Source organism: Lithobates pipiens, unplaced genomic scaffold, assembly GCF_037356315.1.
Source record: "Lithobates pipiens isolate NorthernLeopardFrog02 unplaced genomic scaffold, aLitPip1_a1.2 Scaffold_22, whole genome shotgun sequence".
Lineage (NCBI taxonomy): Eukaryota > Metazoa > Chordata > Amphibia > Anura > Ranidae > Lithobates > Lithobates pipiens.
In genome coordinates this window covers 24,929,531-24,946,126 of record NW_027507784.1, presented here as the reverse complement: position 1 = coordinate 24,946,126, position 16,596 = coordinate 24,929,531, and the positions used below count along the sequence as shown (strand labels likewise).

The following is a 16,596-nucleotide window of genomic DNA, read 5'->3' as shown; positions in this document are numbered from 1 at the left end:
CCCTACTTAGGAGAATTGATGAGTGGATGTATATGTGAGTATTTGGTGAATACATAGATGGTTAGGTGGGTCAATGGGTGGATGCATATGTGAGTAGTTGGTGAATAAGGATGAGCTTGGTGTTCGAGTTGAACGCACGTTCGGCGAAGCCAGAACTTTGCACAGTGTTCGCGCCATATGCAGGCGCTCACGGCCCACAATGCACTGCAGGTTTGCAGTGCATTACTGGCTGATTATTGGCCAAACATGCACTGTGACCCGCATACTTGGCCAATCACAGTGCCGTCAGCAAGGAGAGCCATAATTGGCCACAGGAATAATGTTTAGTACACTCCCCACACTATATTAGGCTGCCTGCGTGGTGGCTTTGTGTAGTGTGTTGCAGCGTTCATAGAAAGACAGATAGGCAGGGACAGTGTCATTTCTTGTGAACCTAGTGCAATTACAGTCGGTGTATTGTGCCCCCTTCACAGTGTACACCTGAAGCTACCCCAATTTCTGGTATTGTTCTAGTCCTATACCACAGGCAGCTGCAGTAATTACAGTCAGTGTATTGTGCCACCTAGACAGTGTACACCTGAAGCTACCCCAATTGCTTGTGTTCTTCAGATCCTGTACCACAGGCAGCTGCAGCAGTTACAGTCAGTGTATTATGCCCCCCGCACAGTGTTTACCTGAAGCTTGCCCAATTGCTGGTGTTGTTCTGGTCCTATACCACAGGCAGCTGCAGCAGTTACAGTCAGTGTATTGTACCACCTGCACAGTGTACACCTGAAGCTACTCCCAATTGCTTGTGTTGTTCTAGTCCTATACCAAAGGAGGCTTCAGCAGTTACAGTCGGTGTATTGTGCCACCTGCGCAGTATACACCTGAAGCTACCTCAATTGCTGGCGTTGTTCTGGTCCTATACCACAGGCAGCTGTAGCAGCTACAGTCGGTGTATTGTGCCACCTGCACAGTGTACACCTGAAGCTACCCCCAATTTCTGGTGTTGTTCTAGTCCTATACCACAGGCAGCTGTAGCAGTTACAGTCGGTGTATTATGCCACCTGCACAGTGTACACCTGCTTGTGTTGTTCTAGTCCTATACCATAGGAAGCTTCAGCAGTTACAGTCAGTGTATTGTGCCACCTGTACAGTGTACACCTGAAGCTACCCCCAATTGCTCATGTTGTTCTAGTCCTATACCACAGGCAGCTGTAGAAGTTACAGTCGGTGTATTGTGCCACCTACACAGTATACACCTGAAGCTACCCCAATTGCTTGTGTTGTTCTAGTCCTATACCACAGGCAGGTGTAGCAGTTAGCCCACGTACACACGGTCGGAGATTTTGCCAACCAAATCTGTCGGATTTTGCCCGTCGGATTTAGTCCAACGGATTGTGTCCGAAACTGTTGCATACACACGGTTGGACCAAGTTGGCGAAAAATCCGATCTTTCAGAATGTGATGACGTAATTTCGTTATGATGGGACTACATTCAGGCTAGTAGCCAATAGCTTTGATGTAGGAATTTGATCTAAACATGCGTGGCACTTGGTCCGATGAAAATGCTCTACACATGATCTGATTAGGTCTGTCTGATTACATCATCTCTCTGCTGCCTATCTTCACTCTGGGACACAACAAAAGACCACCTTAGCAGAAAAGTGACACAGTAGGTGACCATCCGCAATGTGTGGCAGGCTACGTGGCAATCCGCAATGTGTGGCAGGCTACGTGGCAAGTGGCAATCCACAATGTGTGCCAGGCTACGTGTCAAGTGGCAATGTGTGGCAGGTGACGTGGCAATCTGCAATGTGTGGCAGGCTACGTGGCAAGTGGCAATCCGCAATGTGTGGCAGGCGACGTGGAAAGTGACAATCCGCAGTGTGTGGCAGGTGACGTGGCAAGTGGCAATCAGCAATGTGTGGCAGGTGACGTGGCAAGTGGCAATCCACAATGTGTGGCAGGTGATGTGGCAAGTGGCAATCCACAATGTGTGTCAGGTGACGTGGCAAGTGGCAATCCACAATGTGTGGCAGGTGACGTGGCAAGTGACATTCCGCATTTGGTGACAAGTGACGTGGCAAGTGACAATCCGCATTTGGTGACAAGTGACGTGGCAAGTGACAATCCGCATTTGGTGGCAGGCGGCATAGCAAGTGACACCCTCAGGGCTTCCACTGATTTTGCATTATGGTGAGTTCAACCATTTAATTTTATATTACAATGTAATCATAGAAATGATGCACTTCAATCACCCTGACACCATAACAACCATGGTGCCGTAATGATTGAAGCGCCAATACCAGCCATTTCCCACATAAACTGCCCCCAAAAAAACATATTTTATAACAGTGCCACTCCTGAGACTAGGCTCTGGATCTGCCCCTTCAGGCAGCTGAAGCAGTTACAGTCGGTGTATTGTGCCACCTGCACAGTGTACACCTGAAGCTTCCCCCAATTGTTTGTGTTCTTCCTGTCCTACACCACAGGCAGCTGCAGCAGTTACAGTCGTGTATTGTGCCCCCTGCACAGTGTTTACCTGAAGCTACCCCAATAGCTAGTGTTGTTCTGGTCCTATACCACAGGCAGCTGCAGTAGTTACAGTCGGTGTATTGTGCCACCTGCACAGTGTACACCACCCCCAATTGCTTGTGTTGTTCTAGTCCTATACCACAGGCAGCTGTAGAAGTTACAGTCGGTTTATTGTGCCACCTGCACAGGGTTTACCTGAAGCTACCCCAAATTGCTTGTGTTGTTCCAGTCCTATACCACAGGCAGCTGTAGCAGTTACAGTTGGTGTATTGTACCACCTGCACAGTGTACACCTGAAGCTACCCCCAATTGCTTGTGTTCTTCAGATCCTATACCACAGGCAGGCAGCTGCATTAATTACAGTAAGTGTACTGTGTCATCTGCTCAGTGTGCACCTAAAGCTACCCCAATTGTTGGTGTTCTCATCTCCCTGCAGGCCATTAGTGTGTCTGGAAGGCCAACAAGGAGCCGCAACATGCCAAAGACTTGGTAGAGTGGATGACTAAGCCCTCCTCATCCTCCTCATCCTCTCTCACCCAGGCTCAGGGTACTGGCAAAGCAGCTGCCAACGCATCCTCTTCCCTCGTCTTAATGTCATCAGTCAATCCTTCCCTAGACCCACCATGTCCTCCTGAGGAGTCCCCCGAACTGTTTGAGCACAGTGTTGGGTACACACTCCAGGAGGATGCCCAGCATCTTGAAGGCTTTGATGATGATACCCAGCTAGAGGAAGGCAGTAGCGTGAGCCCAGAGAGAAGGGATGCCCAAGAAGGACAGCAATCTGACAGTCATGTTCCACCAGCTGCAGCATACAGCCAGGTTTGCTCCAGTGAGGAAGAGGGAGGAGATGATGAGGTCACTGACTCCCCGTGGGTGCCTCATAGGAGAGAGGAGGATGAGGAGGAGAAGGAGGCACATCTCCAACGAGGCAGAATGCCCTCCAGGGGCCAGCTTAAGGGCAGCACACCGACTGAATCACAACGCAGAACTTCGCCTGTGCAGGGAGCTGCCTCTGCTCATTATTCCAAAAGTTCATTGGTGTGGGTCTTTTTTGAGACAAATGCATCAGATCGCACTGCGTGGCCAAAACATCAATCGCTTGGGCACCACATGCTTGACCAGACATATGTTGAGCTGCCATGCAGTTCGATGGCAAGCGTACCTTAAAAACCCACACCAAAGAACAAAGCGCACCTCTCCTTGCTCCTCATCAGCTGGGATCTCCAACCCCACTATACCTTCAGTCCTCTCTCAAACCTGCACTGAGAGGAATGAAGGTGTAGAATTAGGTGTGTCATAGCCAAGTAATTGCAGGCACTCTGCTAGCAGTACACCGACGTCTGATTGTACCAGGCAAATTTCCCTGCCCCAGCTGCTGTATCATCGAAAGAAGTTCACTCCCAGCCATCCACATGCCCAGAGGTTGAATGCTAGCTTGGCTAAATTGCAAGCACTTCAACTGCTGCCTTTTCAGTTGGTAGAATCGGCCCCCTTCCGTGAGTTTGTGCAATGTGCAGTTCCTCAGTGGCAGGTTCCCAAACGCCACTTTTTCTCATGGTAGGCGATTCCCGCTCTCTACCGGCATGTGGAAGGCAATGTCCATGCCTCACTGGACAGGGCGGTCAGCGGTAAGGTGCATATTACCGCTGACTCATGGTCCAGCAGGCATGGACAGGGACATTACCTATCTTTCACGGTGCATTGTGTGACTCTTCTGGCAGCTGGGAAGGATGCATGACAAGGTGCAGTAGTGTTGAAGGTTGTTCCGCCACCACACCTCCAAAATGTTACTACTGGTTGTGGCACACTTCTCTCCTCCACCCCCTCCTCTTCTTCTTCCTCCATGGCCTCTTCCTGTGCTTTGTCCTCGGAACCAGCGATGCTCAGTAGGCGTTCAAGGGGCTACGCAAGTACGCAGGCAAAAAGATGCCATGCCGTGCTTGCTCTAGTGTGTTTGGGGGACAGGAGCCACACTGGGGCAGATATTCTGTCAGCTCTGTAGGGGCAGGCTGAGAGGTGGTTGACGCCATGCCAGCTTAAGCCAGGAATAGTGGTTTGCGACAATGGCACCAACCTCCTTTCTGCCCTCCGACAGGGACAACTGACCCATGTGCCCTGTGTGGCTCACGTCCTTAACCTGGTGGTGCAGCAGTTCTTGGGCAGGTACCTGGGCTTACAGGATGTCCTGAGGAAGGCCAGGAAAGTCTGTGTTCATTTCTGCCGATCATTTAATGCCAGTGCTTGGCTGGCTAAGCTCCAAAAGGAATTGAATCTGCCCAAGAACCGCCTTATCTGTGACATACCCACCAGGTGGAACTCAACGTTAGCCATGCTTCAGCGGCTGCACATGAGGGCCATCAATGAGTACCTGGGCGACTACGGCACCAGGACAGGGTCAGGGGAGCTTGGTTTTTTTCCCCACGCCAGTGCGGCATGATCAGGGATGCATGCACTCTCCTGTCACCATTTGAGGAGGCCATGAAGATGGTGAGTAGTGACAGTGCATGGATCAGTGACACTGTACCTCTTGTCCACCTGTTGGAGCACACGCTGCGTGGAATAATGGACAGGGAACTTGAGGCAGAACAGAGACAGGAAGAGGAGGACTTCCTTGCTTCTCAAGGCCCCCTTTATTCAGACAGTGTTCCTGCTGTCCCACCGATCACACAGTAAGAGGACGAGGAGGAGGATTGTGTCAGCATGGAGCTGGAGCCTGGCACTCAGCATCAGCAGCAGTCTTTTAGGGATGAGTTACAGTCCCAAGAAACCCGTGGACTTGTACGTGGCTGGGAGGAGGTGGCTGGGGATCATGTCGTCCTTAGTGTTCCAGAAGACTCCGGACCGAATAACTCAGCTAACCTACGCTGCATGGCCTCCCTGATCCTGAAAAGCCTGCAGAAGGATCCTCATATTCAGCAGATCAACGAGAGGGATCATTACTGGCTGGCAACTCTCCTTGATCCACGGTACAAGGGTAAGGTTGCGGAGGGAGCAGAGGATGAGACATCTCTGGGAGGCCTTGCAGAAAGGTCTGTGCAATGCGTTCCCAGAGACTGGGAGGTTACAAATTCCTGGTCCTGGACAACGTGTTGCTGAGGCTTCAGTTAGTCACAGAAGGAGCGGTGGAGAAGGTGGCCCTCTGACCGATGCGTTCAGACAATTTTTTAGTCCGCAGCCCCAAGGTATGATCGGTTCCAGCAACCATCACGAGCGTCTGATTTACATGGTGCAGGAATACCTAGGGGCAAGGTCAGACTTGGACACCTTTCCCACTGAAAATCCTCTTGAGGATGGATCACTGGCCAGAGCTTGCACAGTATGCAATTGAGCTACTGGCCTGTCCTGCATCCAGCGTTCTTTTGGAACGCACATTTAGTGCTGCTAGTGGCTTTGTAACCCATCACAGGGTGCGCCTGTACACCGACTCAGTTGATCGACTGACCTTCATAAAGATGAATCAGTCTTGGATCACCATCAGCTACCAAGCACCTGAAGCTGATGTAACCAATTAAATTTTTTTGAAATGTCACATGCCTTCAAGACTGCCTATGCTGATGCTGAGTGACTATCCTGTTATCCTGACTGACTATCCTCTTCCTCCTCAATGATCCTGCTGATAGCTTGGAAGAACATTTTTGGTTCTGGGCGCCGCCATCAGTGGCAATTTTTCAGCCCCTGTTCAACAGGGGCATGTAATTACAATTTTTGATACAATACTTTGCAGCAGGGCTCATTCCTGCACTCCAACTAGAGTATCTGTGAGGGGTTGCAGTGTTGTGGCACCAGCACCAGTGCCTAAGGCCCAATTTCTCAGCCCCTGTTTAACAGGGGCGTGTAATTACAATTTTTGATGCAATATTTTGCAGGAGGGTTCGTTGCTCCGCTCAACTACATTTGTGAGTGGTTGCAGTGTCATGGCACCTCCACCAATACCTAAGGCCCAATTTTTGAGCCCCTGTTTAACAGGGTCGGGTAATTACAATTTTTGATGCAATACTTTGCAGTAGGGCTCATTCCTCTACTCCAACTAAAGTATCTGTGAGGGGTTGAAGTATCGTGGCACCAGCACCAGTGCCTAAGGCACAATTTTTCAGCCCTTGTTTAACAGGTGCATGTAATTACAATTCTTGATATAATATTTCACAGCAGGACCGTTCCAGTTCCCACCGAGAGTAACCGTGAGGACTTACAGTGTTGTGGCACCAGCACCACCAGCACCCCCACCACCACCAAAGGCCCAATTTTTCTACCACTGTTCAACAATGGCATGTAATTACAATTCTTGATATAATCGTTCACAGCAAGGCGTTCCAGCGCCCACCAAGAGTCACTTAGAGGGTAGATGGCAGGCCCCTACTTTCAAATATCCAACTTACAAACGTCTCCTACTTGCAAACAGAAGGAGACAACAGGAAGTGAGATGAAAAAAGAAGGACAACCAAAAAAAATTATACAGGGGTGTTAACCCTTCCCTGTTTTCCAAAAAGCTTAAAAATAGATTTTTTTGACTGGAGCTACAGTTTAAAAATGTACCAGTTCAAAATTACAAACAGATTCTACTTAACACAACAAACCTACACAGTCCCTATCTTGTTTGCACCACCTGTATACTGCTGTTCTGAGTATATAGGGCCCGGAGGCCCCACGCCTTTCCTTTTTTTTATTTGGGTACGGGGTTCCCAAAGGGGCTGGTAATGGGCGGGGGGGGGGGGCTACCCATGCCATTTTTCTCAATGATTTTCATCCGTATTGCCGGAACCAGACATTACATTAAAACCGCAAGCAGTTAGAAATGTCATTTTGTGCAGGGACTGTTCTAAACACGGGAAACGCGTGGCACTTCACAGGCATACTACAGACACCCCCCAGGCACGATATTAAAAGGAATATTTCCCTTTTTTTTCACTTTAAGCGTCATTAAATCAGTGCTCCCGAAAAAACAGTTTTAAAAAAAAAATTTGCATTGATACATAGCTGGGTTCCAAAACACTTTTTAGGACAATAACTTGCATATTAGCCTTTAAAATTAGCACTATTGATTTCAAACATTTGAATCCCATAGACTTTATTGGGGTTCTAAAGTTCGTACGAATGTTCAGTCTGTTCTCAGGTTCTGGTATGAACCTAACCAGGGGGTGTTCGGCTCATCCATATTGGTGAATAGATAGATGGTTAGGTGGGTTGATGGGTGGATATATAAGTGAGTATTTAGTGTATAGAGTGATGGTTAGGAGGGTTGATAAGTGGATGTATATGTGAGTATTTGGTGGATAGATAGAAGGTTAGGTGGGTCAATGGGTAGATACATATGTGAGTAGTTGGTGAATAGATAGATGGTTAGGAGGGTTGATGAGTGGATGTATATTTGAGTATTTGTTGGATAGATAGATGGTTAGGTGGGTTGATGGGTGGATGTATAAGTGAGTATTTAGTGGATAGATCGATGGTTCGGAGGGTTGATGAGTGGATGTATATGTGTGTATTTGGTAGATAGATAGATGGTTAGGTGGGTTGATGGGTAGATGTACAAGTAAGCATTTGGTGGATAGATAGATGGTTAGGTTGGTTGATCGGTGGATGTATATGTGAGTATTTGATTGAAAGATAGATGGTTACATGGGTTGAGGGGTGGATGTATATGTGAGTATTTGGTGGATAGATAGATGGTTAGGTGGGTTGATGGGTGGATGTATATGTGAGTATTTGGTGGATATATGGTTAGGTGGGTTGATGGGTGGATGTATATGTGAGTATTTGGTGGATAGATAGATGGTTAGGTGGGTTGATGGGTGGATGTATATGTGAGTATTTGGTGGATAGATAGATGGTTAGGTGGGTGGATGGGTGGATGTATATGTGAGTATTTGGTGGATAGATAGATGGTTAGGTGGGTTGATGGGTGGATGTATATGTGAGTATTTGGTGGATAGATAGATGGTAAGGTGGGTTGATGGGTGGATGTATATGTGAGTATTTGGTGGATAGATAGATGGTTAGGTGGGTTGATGGGTGGATGTATATGTGAGTATTTGGTGGATAGATAGATGGTTAGGTGGGTGGATGGGTGGATGTATATGTGAGTATTTGGTGGATAGATAGATGGTTAGGTAGGTTGATGGGTGGATGTATATGTGAGTATTTGGTGGATAGATAGATGGTAAGGTGGGTTGATGGGTGGATGTATATGTGAGTATTTGGTGGATAGATAGATGGTTAGGTGGGTTGATGGGTGGATATATATGTGAGTATTTGGTGGATAGATAGACATTAGGTGGGTTTATAGGTAGATGTATATGTGAGTATTTGGTGGATATATAGCTGGTTTGGTGGGTGAATGGATAGTTAGGTGGGAAGTAACAGATAGATAGACACATTGGTGTATAGATGAATGTACAGATAGTGAGATGGGTTGATGGAAGAGTTCATGTATAGATATTTAGGCCAGTTCATAATGGATGTATGAATAGATGATTATGTGGGTAAGTGAATGGTTAGTTGGGTTAGTGGACAGATGGATAGTTAGACCCACTGGTGTATAGGTGGATGTGCAGATATTTGGGTGGGTTTTTGATATTTGATGATGTTTTTAATGTATAAATGAATAGGCCAATCAATGGATGGATAGATTAATGGATGAATAGAATAGTGAATGGATATATATGAATGGTCAGTGAATAGATAAATAGAAGGTTAGGTAGGTCAGTGGATGAATGTATGGTTGGGTTGGTTGGTGGGTGAATGGATGGGTAGGTGGGCTGGCAGGAACATGCATAGTTAGGTGGGTTCATGGGTAGAAGGTTGGTTAGGCACATTAGTGAAAAGATGGATGTGTGGACAGTTAGGTGGGTAGATGGAATGGGTTGATATATAGCATACCCTGATTATAAGAATTCAGTACAACAAATTGTATCTGACAGCAAGTCAGATAGAGCCTGCCTCATTTCCTGGCTGGAGGATGCTCTGTATCATCTAACGCTTTCCTCCCCAGCCTGAATGTCCCTGGCCTGCCCCTTCCATCCATTAGTTCATTCTTGCAATCATGGAAGCTCAGAATCACAAGTGGGTGTCACCTACAGTGGTCTGTATCCAAATGCCATCTGCCTAGAAACACTCTAATTTTTGTTAATAGATCTTACAAATGATTTATTTGTATTTGTTTTTCTTCAGTCACATTATACAACTATTCAATGTAACTGTAATACATATTCTAACAGGAGATTCGTTGACGTTCCATAATGGCATGGGCTTCTCCACCTACGATCATGACAGAGATATGAGTTCTGGAAACTGCGCCATTGCCCACAAAGGAGCATTCTGGTACTTCAACTGCCAATGTGCCAATCTAAACGGTTTATATCTGAGAGGGCCCACCAACCAGTTTGCCATGACCTGGTACACATGGCGAGGATATTATTACTCCATGAAGATCACCGAGTTGAAGATAGCAGTGAAATAGTGAACTTCTGCTAATCCACATTCATATTATAATTAAAACTGAATTTTCTTCATAAATCTGCAATATACAGTATATGCCAAATGCAACAAAACAAAAAGTGTGCAAAGTATTATAGATGTCTTTATTTATAAAACATGAGCTTTGCTGACTGGATCTAATTCAGTGAAGAAATGGTAAATGGGGGGCAGTGTGGTCCCCACATAACAGGAAGTGCTTGACCAATGACCTTCATGGCAGGATCACCAGGGATTATTTTAATGAAAGCTGCAGATTCAAAAACTTGTGAATTATATTTGAAATGGTAAACCTAGTATGAGATTTTAGTGTGCCTTGTTCTGTCTCTGGGTCTTTTATGAAATGATAATGATAGAAGTACAATGAACACAATGATTGTCTTTAGGAATGAATGACTAATAAACAAATCCAGTGACTTGTACTGGGGTCTCTGGGATAAAGTCATTTCTATATATTGTCATCAGAAAACCAAGATGGAGTGATAATCAGAAGGAGATTTTTGGAAGAGTTTATTGAACCCGATGTGAGGGGCTCTGTGTGGGATTCATTTATGGAGAGGAGAAGGTGGGGAACATTTTGGTTAAAGTGATTGTAAAGTTAAATAATAAACATGTCATACTTCCCTCCACTGTGCAGTTTGTTTTGCACAGAGTGGCCCCGATCCTCGACTTCTGGGGTCCCTTGGGGGCTCTCGCAGCTCCTCCCCGCATCGTATAACCTCCTAGGAGAAGTGCTCTCGCAGGGGGTTACCTTGCGGGCACGCTCCATAGACTCTGAATGTAGGACTCGGCCCCAGCCCAAGCGTCACTGGACTTGATTGACAGCAGTGGGAGCCAATAGCTGCGCTGCTATCAATCTATCCAATCAGCGATCTGCGCAGCGATCTGTGTAAAGAGCCACGTCTGCGGCTCTTTAACCTTGTGATTAGCTGTGTCCAATCACAGGAGAGCTGATCAGCGGCTCTTCTCCTCATGGGGGGGCATCTAGGGATGTAATCAGTGTACTGATTACAATAAAGAAATATAGTGTAACGATACAGTGCCCACCAATGCCAGCATATACTGTAGTGCCAACCAGTGGCAGCAATCAGTGCCCACCAATGCTCACAAGGGCCACAAATCAGTGTCCATTAGCCATTCCAGTCAGTGCTGGAAATCAGCGCCGCCTTTCAGTGCTGCCCATCAATGCCCATGAGTGCCCATCTGTACCGCCTATCCATGCCGCAATACAGATTTACGGCCAACGCCCTTTGTAAAAAAATCCACGGGAACGTTTGTACAAAATCCGATCGTGTGTATGAGGCTTTAGGCAATCCATAGATGAAGTGAATCTCTTTTCTGCAACCACGGGTTGCAGGAAAGAAACTTTCCATCAGCAACATAGACAGTGTTGACAGGGATTCCTCCCGCAAAGCCATTGAGTTCTCCCGGTGGGGGAGGGGTGCCAGAGTAGCCGCCCCCACTGGGAGAACACAGTGATTATTGCAAGCAGCCAATCGGATGGGGTTTTGAATTTTACCCCCCCCCCCCCCAACCTGGCAGCTTTATGCTTGGACCGGCCCTGCTTACCTCTATCATCATAGAGGGGTGTCCTCCACCTTTCTCTTCCAATTTAAAGTGGAAGTAAACCCATCGGTTTAAACAGTTAAAAAAAAAAGGCATTCCGGGAATGCTAACTGCACATTGGCTGTGCTCTCAGCCAAACTATCAAACCATCCAATGGCTGGTGTCATAACGAATCACATGTGCAGCACCATAGCAGTTGAAGATTAAACAGAGGCAAAGATGGCAGCTTCCTTGGCTGAAAACGATAGGGGAGTTTACTTCCACTTTAACTGGCTTCTGATTGCCCAACAAGCAAAATTCAATATACTAACAACATACAAAATAATAAAAAAAATCTGCCCTGAGCTAAATCAAACGTTTCTCAGTATATCATCCAAACCATCTTCTCTGCTCTTCCCAAGACCTCCTGCTTTCTTGCTTTCTCATCAACTCCTCTCATAGTCTTCTTCAAGATTTCTCCAGGACCTCTCCCATCTTGTGGAACTCCCTATCCCAATCCGTCCAGCTATCTCCTAATTTGTCCGCCTTTAGATGACCCTGAAAACAAATTTTGCTGCCTTTACCTCTGTAACATTTCCGAAATACACTCCTTGCTAACCAACAACCCCACCAAGCTATTAATTCACTCGCTTGTAACCTCTCACCTTGCTAGTGCAACTCCCTCCTCATTGGCCTTCCTCTATACAGGAATTTTCCCCCTCAGTCTATCATGAATGCTGCTGTCTCTTTATCAGTTGTGCTGTCCCCCAAATGTGTAGGTTGTTTTATGTGACCCTATTACAAACAAAATTGTTTTTATGCATAGCATGACCCCCCTGGGGACTGCTTGGATTTACCTGCTCATCTGCACCACCATGACCCTGGAAACATTCCAACCCACCTGACACTCTGGGTTCAGACATCTTTGCACCTTCTTAAAGAGGAAGTAAACCCTGATGAGTTTACTTCCTCTTTCATTCCCTGTAAAGGCATAATGGATAACATCGCATAGTAGTCCATTATGTGTCACTTACCTGACACAGGAGCCAGCGATGTCACCACTGTCCCCTGTAGTTCCGAGCATCCATCTTCTTGGTGGGTCTCCGTGGGTCTCGCTGCTCCGGCGCTGTGATTCGCCGGAGCGGCGATGAGGTCTCTCCCGTGCATGCGCACGGGAGCCGAGACTCGCGGCATTGCCGTCATCGACGATGCCCCGCTCAGTGCGCCTGCACGCCGCTGTCTACGGCGCATGCGCCGTAGATAGCGGTGCCCATCTTCGGCCAAATATCTCCTAAACCGTATAGGTTTGGGAGATATTTCTTGGACCTACAGGTAAGCCTTAATCTAGGCTTACCTGTAGGTCAAAGTGGTTTGTAAGGGTTTACAACCACTTTAAAGTACTAAGTCAAACCACTTGATGAGTTTATATTGTATTAACGTTTACTGGATAACTCAAGGAAGATATTTTTTGCACAGAGGAGGTAATAGATCAACTGGAGTTTGGATAACAGGTCTAGTTCAGTAGAAGAATTCCTCCACAATAATACAAGTTAAGACAATTTGGCAATAACAGTATATTATGTATACCGTATATACTCAAGTATAAGCCGAGATTTTCAGCCTCTTTTTTGAGGCTGAAAGTGCCCCCTCGGCTTATACTCGAGTCACCGCTGTCTGACTGCTCGATCAGCGTATCGAGCAGACAGACGGCGGACATTCTAAAATTCAAAAGCCGCGCCTCCGTCTCCGCCTCCGCCTGTGATAGGCGGAACACTGAATTTCCCAGCAGTCAGTGTTCCGCCTATCACGGACATCCGCTCATCCTCGTACTACGGACGAGTATGAGAGGATGTCCGTGATAGGCGGAACACAGGCTGCTGGGAAATTGAGTGTTCCGCCTATCACAGGCAGAGGCGGAGGCGCGGCTTTTGAATTGTAAAATGGCCGCCGAGAAGAGCGGCGATCCTGGAGCGGCGATCCATCGGCACGACACGGGACGGAGGAGGCACGGGACGACGGAGGCTCGGGACGACGGCTCGGGACGGAGGAGGCTCGGGACGACGGCGGCTCGGGACGGAGGCTCGGGACACAGGTAGGCTGGACACACACACAAGGCTGCACGGACACACACACAGGGATGGATGGATGGATGGACACACACACACACACACACACACACACAGGGATGGATGGATGGATGGATACACACACAGGGATGGATGGACGGACACACACACAGGGATGGATGGATGGATGGACACACACACAGGGATGGATGGACGGACACACACACAGGGATGGACGGACACACAGGGATGGACAGCCATGTCTCACCCTCGGCTTATACACGAGTCAATAAGTTTTCCCGTTTTTTGGGGGTAAATTGGGGGCCTCGGCTTATATTCGGGTCGGCCTATACTCGAGTATATACGGTATGTATGTACAATGGAGTACCACTTGAACATTACCTGAAAGGATAAGCGAGAGTTAAGCATTAATTCTGGCAAGACTTCTAAAAGGGAAACCCAGGCCAGCCTTTTTAACTTTTATTCCTAATGAGAGATCAATTAACCACTTCCCGCCCAAGACCGTGATATGACGTCTTTGACTTTTAATGGGAATGTCTGAATGATGGGTGCAGCTACAGGCATCATTCAGATATCCTTGTTTTCAGACTGCGATTCTGTGCACCATAAGAATGATCATAGTGGCAGTTCTGACGCTTGATCGTTCTTACAGGCGACAGGAAGGGACATCCCCCCTCCCGCCGCCTTCCGGTGCTTCTCCGGGTTCTCCCGTGCCATCAGGGACCCGGAGAAAGAATCGGCCACCACCGGATGATGACCATAGAGATTTCCATCATCTCTATGACTGCTGGAGGCCCGGGCACGATGTTATGACATCACGTCCGGGCCGCGGATGTAAACAAAGCCGCGATCACGGCTGGTAAGCATGAAATCGTGGATTTCTTTTTCCAATCTCATGCTTTCCAGCCTGAAGGAGAGATGTGGGGGTCTCATTGACCCTGCATCTCTCCATAAAGAGGACCTGTCACAAACGATTCCTATTATAAGGGATGTTTACATTCCTTGTAATAGGAATAAAAGTGATCAAAAAAAAAAAGTAAAAGAAAGTGTTAAAAATAAATAAAATAAAGTAAAAAAATAAATAAATTTTAAACGCCCCTGTCCCCGGTAGCTCGCGCTCAGAAGTGAACACACACTTAAGTCCCGGCCACATATGTAAACGCTGTTCAAACCACACATGTGAGGTATCACCACGTGTGTTAGAGCGCAAGCAACAATTCTAGCACTGGACCTCCTCTGTAACTCTAAACAGGTAACCTGTAAAAAAATGTAATGTAGATTTTTAAGTACCGAATTTCGCCGTCATTCCATGAGTGAGCGCAATTTTAAAACGTGACACGTTGGGTATCTATTTACTCAGCGTAACATCATCTTTCACATTATACAAAAAAATTGGGCTAACTTTACTTTACTTTGACACGGAAGGGGACTGGAAGAGGAGCACATTGAGGGGGATCGGAGGAACACACAGAGGGGAACCGAAGGAGGACACAGGGGAAAGTCAGGGGTGATCAGTGCAGCGGTGGGGGGGACAAGCACAGATCTCCCTGTATAGATTTTAATAAAGCAGCTGAAAGCATCAGGATGGAGAGGAGGAGAAATGGGCAGGCATGCACTGGCCATCAGGTCTACAGGGAGTTGGCTCAGACAGGCCTCAGATGGCTTAGTGGGCCTGTTTTAGTGAAAGCGGACCGCCGTCTCCCCGCTTCTCTGGTCCCCCCGCAGCACTCACCTCCGCTCCCTGGCTAGTTGTGCAGTGTGGGCTGAATAAAGACATGATCCTCAGGAATCGGCACAGAGAAGCTCATCATGCGATCCAAAAGGAGGGCAGCCACACACAGCTGTAATCGATCCAGATACCCTGCTGTACCTGCTGTGCCGGTGATGATGAGGATGGAGCCTGCCGGAGCCTTGGGGTGCAAGTCAGAATGGAGCGGAGGGATCTAGGGGGCCCTAGTAGACTGAGGAGAAGCATGAAGAGCAGCCCACAGTTCCAGCTTCACTGAACTGCCAGGCTTCCGTGCCCAAGAACCAGCAGTACCCACATGATCTCTGTGAGAGCCACCAATCAGGACCTGAGGGAGGCAGACCTGCTAGAGAATTTCATGGAGGCTTTCTTTGACAGCCGCTTCTCCTGATGGTGACCCTGGTGGGGAACATCAGCAGATCAGTGGCCGTAGCTGCGCTCTAGGCGGCGGTGCACCCTAGGTGGCTGCCAACTTTGCCTAGTGGTAGCACTGGCCCTGAATATACTGTTCAACGTTTTTCAAAAGGTTTTTGGGCATTCACAAACAAAGCTACTAAAATACTGGCAGTTCGCAAAGGGAGGAAGGTCCAAGCATGAGCCGGGGACTAGAGTCTATGAGAAAGCCATGAGGAAGGAGCGGGATGAGTCAGGCTGCCCTCTAGGGCTGGGATAACGCATCCGGTATGCGGGTACCTTCAAGAGTGTGTATCTCTCTCTGGCTGGAATTTGGAAAGGAGCTGTCATTCCGTCTGTTGTGGGGACCAATAGGAACGCGTTTCGGAAGCTAGCCACGGCTCCTTTGTCCTTCCGGACGGCTCATACTGCTCCCTACTCACGGCTTTCTCATACCATCCTGGATAGAGACTCTAGTCCCTGGCTCACACTTGGACCTTCCTCTCTCTCAATCTGTTATCCCTTATTCCACCCGCTTGTGAGCGCATTTACATATCATGTTGAAATTTTAACCCTTATTAAGCTGAGCTTTCTTTTGGTGGTATTTAATCACAACTGGGTTTTTTATTTTTTACTAAATAAACAAAAAATTACCAAAAATTTCTGTTATAAAATGTTTCAAATAAGTTTATTTTTCACGGATGTGCCCTGATGATGCTGTACTGATGGGGCTGCACTGATGGGCTCTCATGAGGCTGCGATGATGGGCACCGATGAGGCTGCACTAATGGGCACTGATGAGGCTGCATTGATGGGCACTGATAAAGCTGCATT

At 47.5% G+C, this 16,596-nt stretch overlaps 1 protein-coding gene across 4 annotated transcripts in view; it reads left to right on the top strand.

The window, feature by feature from the left end:
* Window positions 1-10,412, top strand: part of LOC143923435 (microfibril-associated glycoprotein 4-like) — a 197,330-nt gene extending 186,918 nt beyond the window's left edge. For all 4 annotated transcript variants that reach the window (XM_077447096.1, XM_077447097.1, XM_077447098.1 and 1 more), the window contains one exon: window positions 9,735-10,412. In XM_077447096.1, the coding sequence (XP_077303222.1) occupies window positions 9,735-9,976 (242 nt within the window). In that variant the 3' untranslated portion in view covers window positions 9,977-10,412. The remainder of the gene's footprint in view (window positions 1-9,734) is intronic.
* The last annotated feature ends 6,184 nt before the right edge of the window (window positions 10,413-16,596 follow it).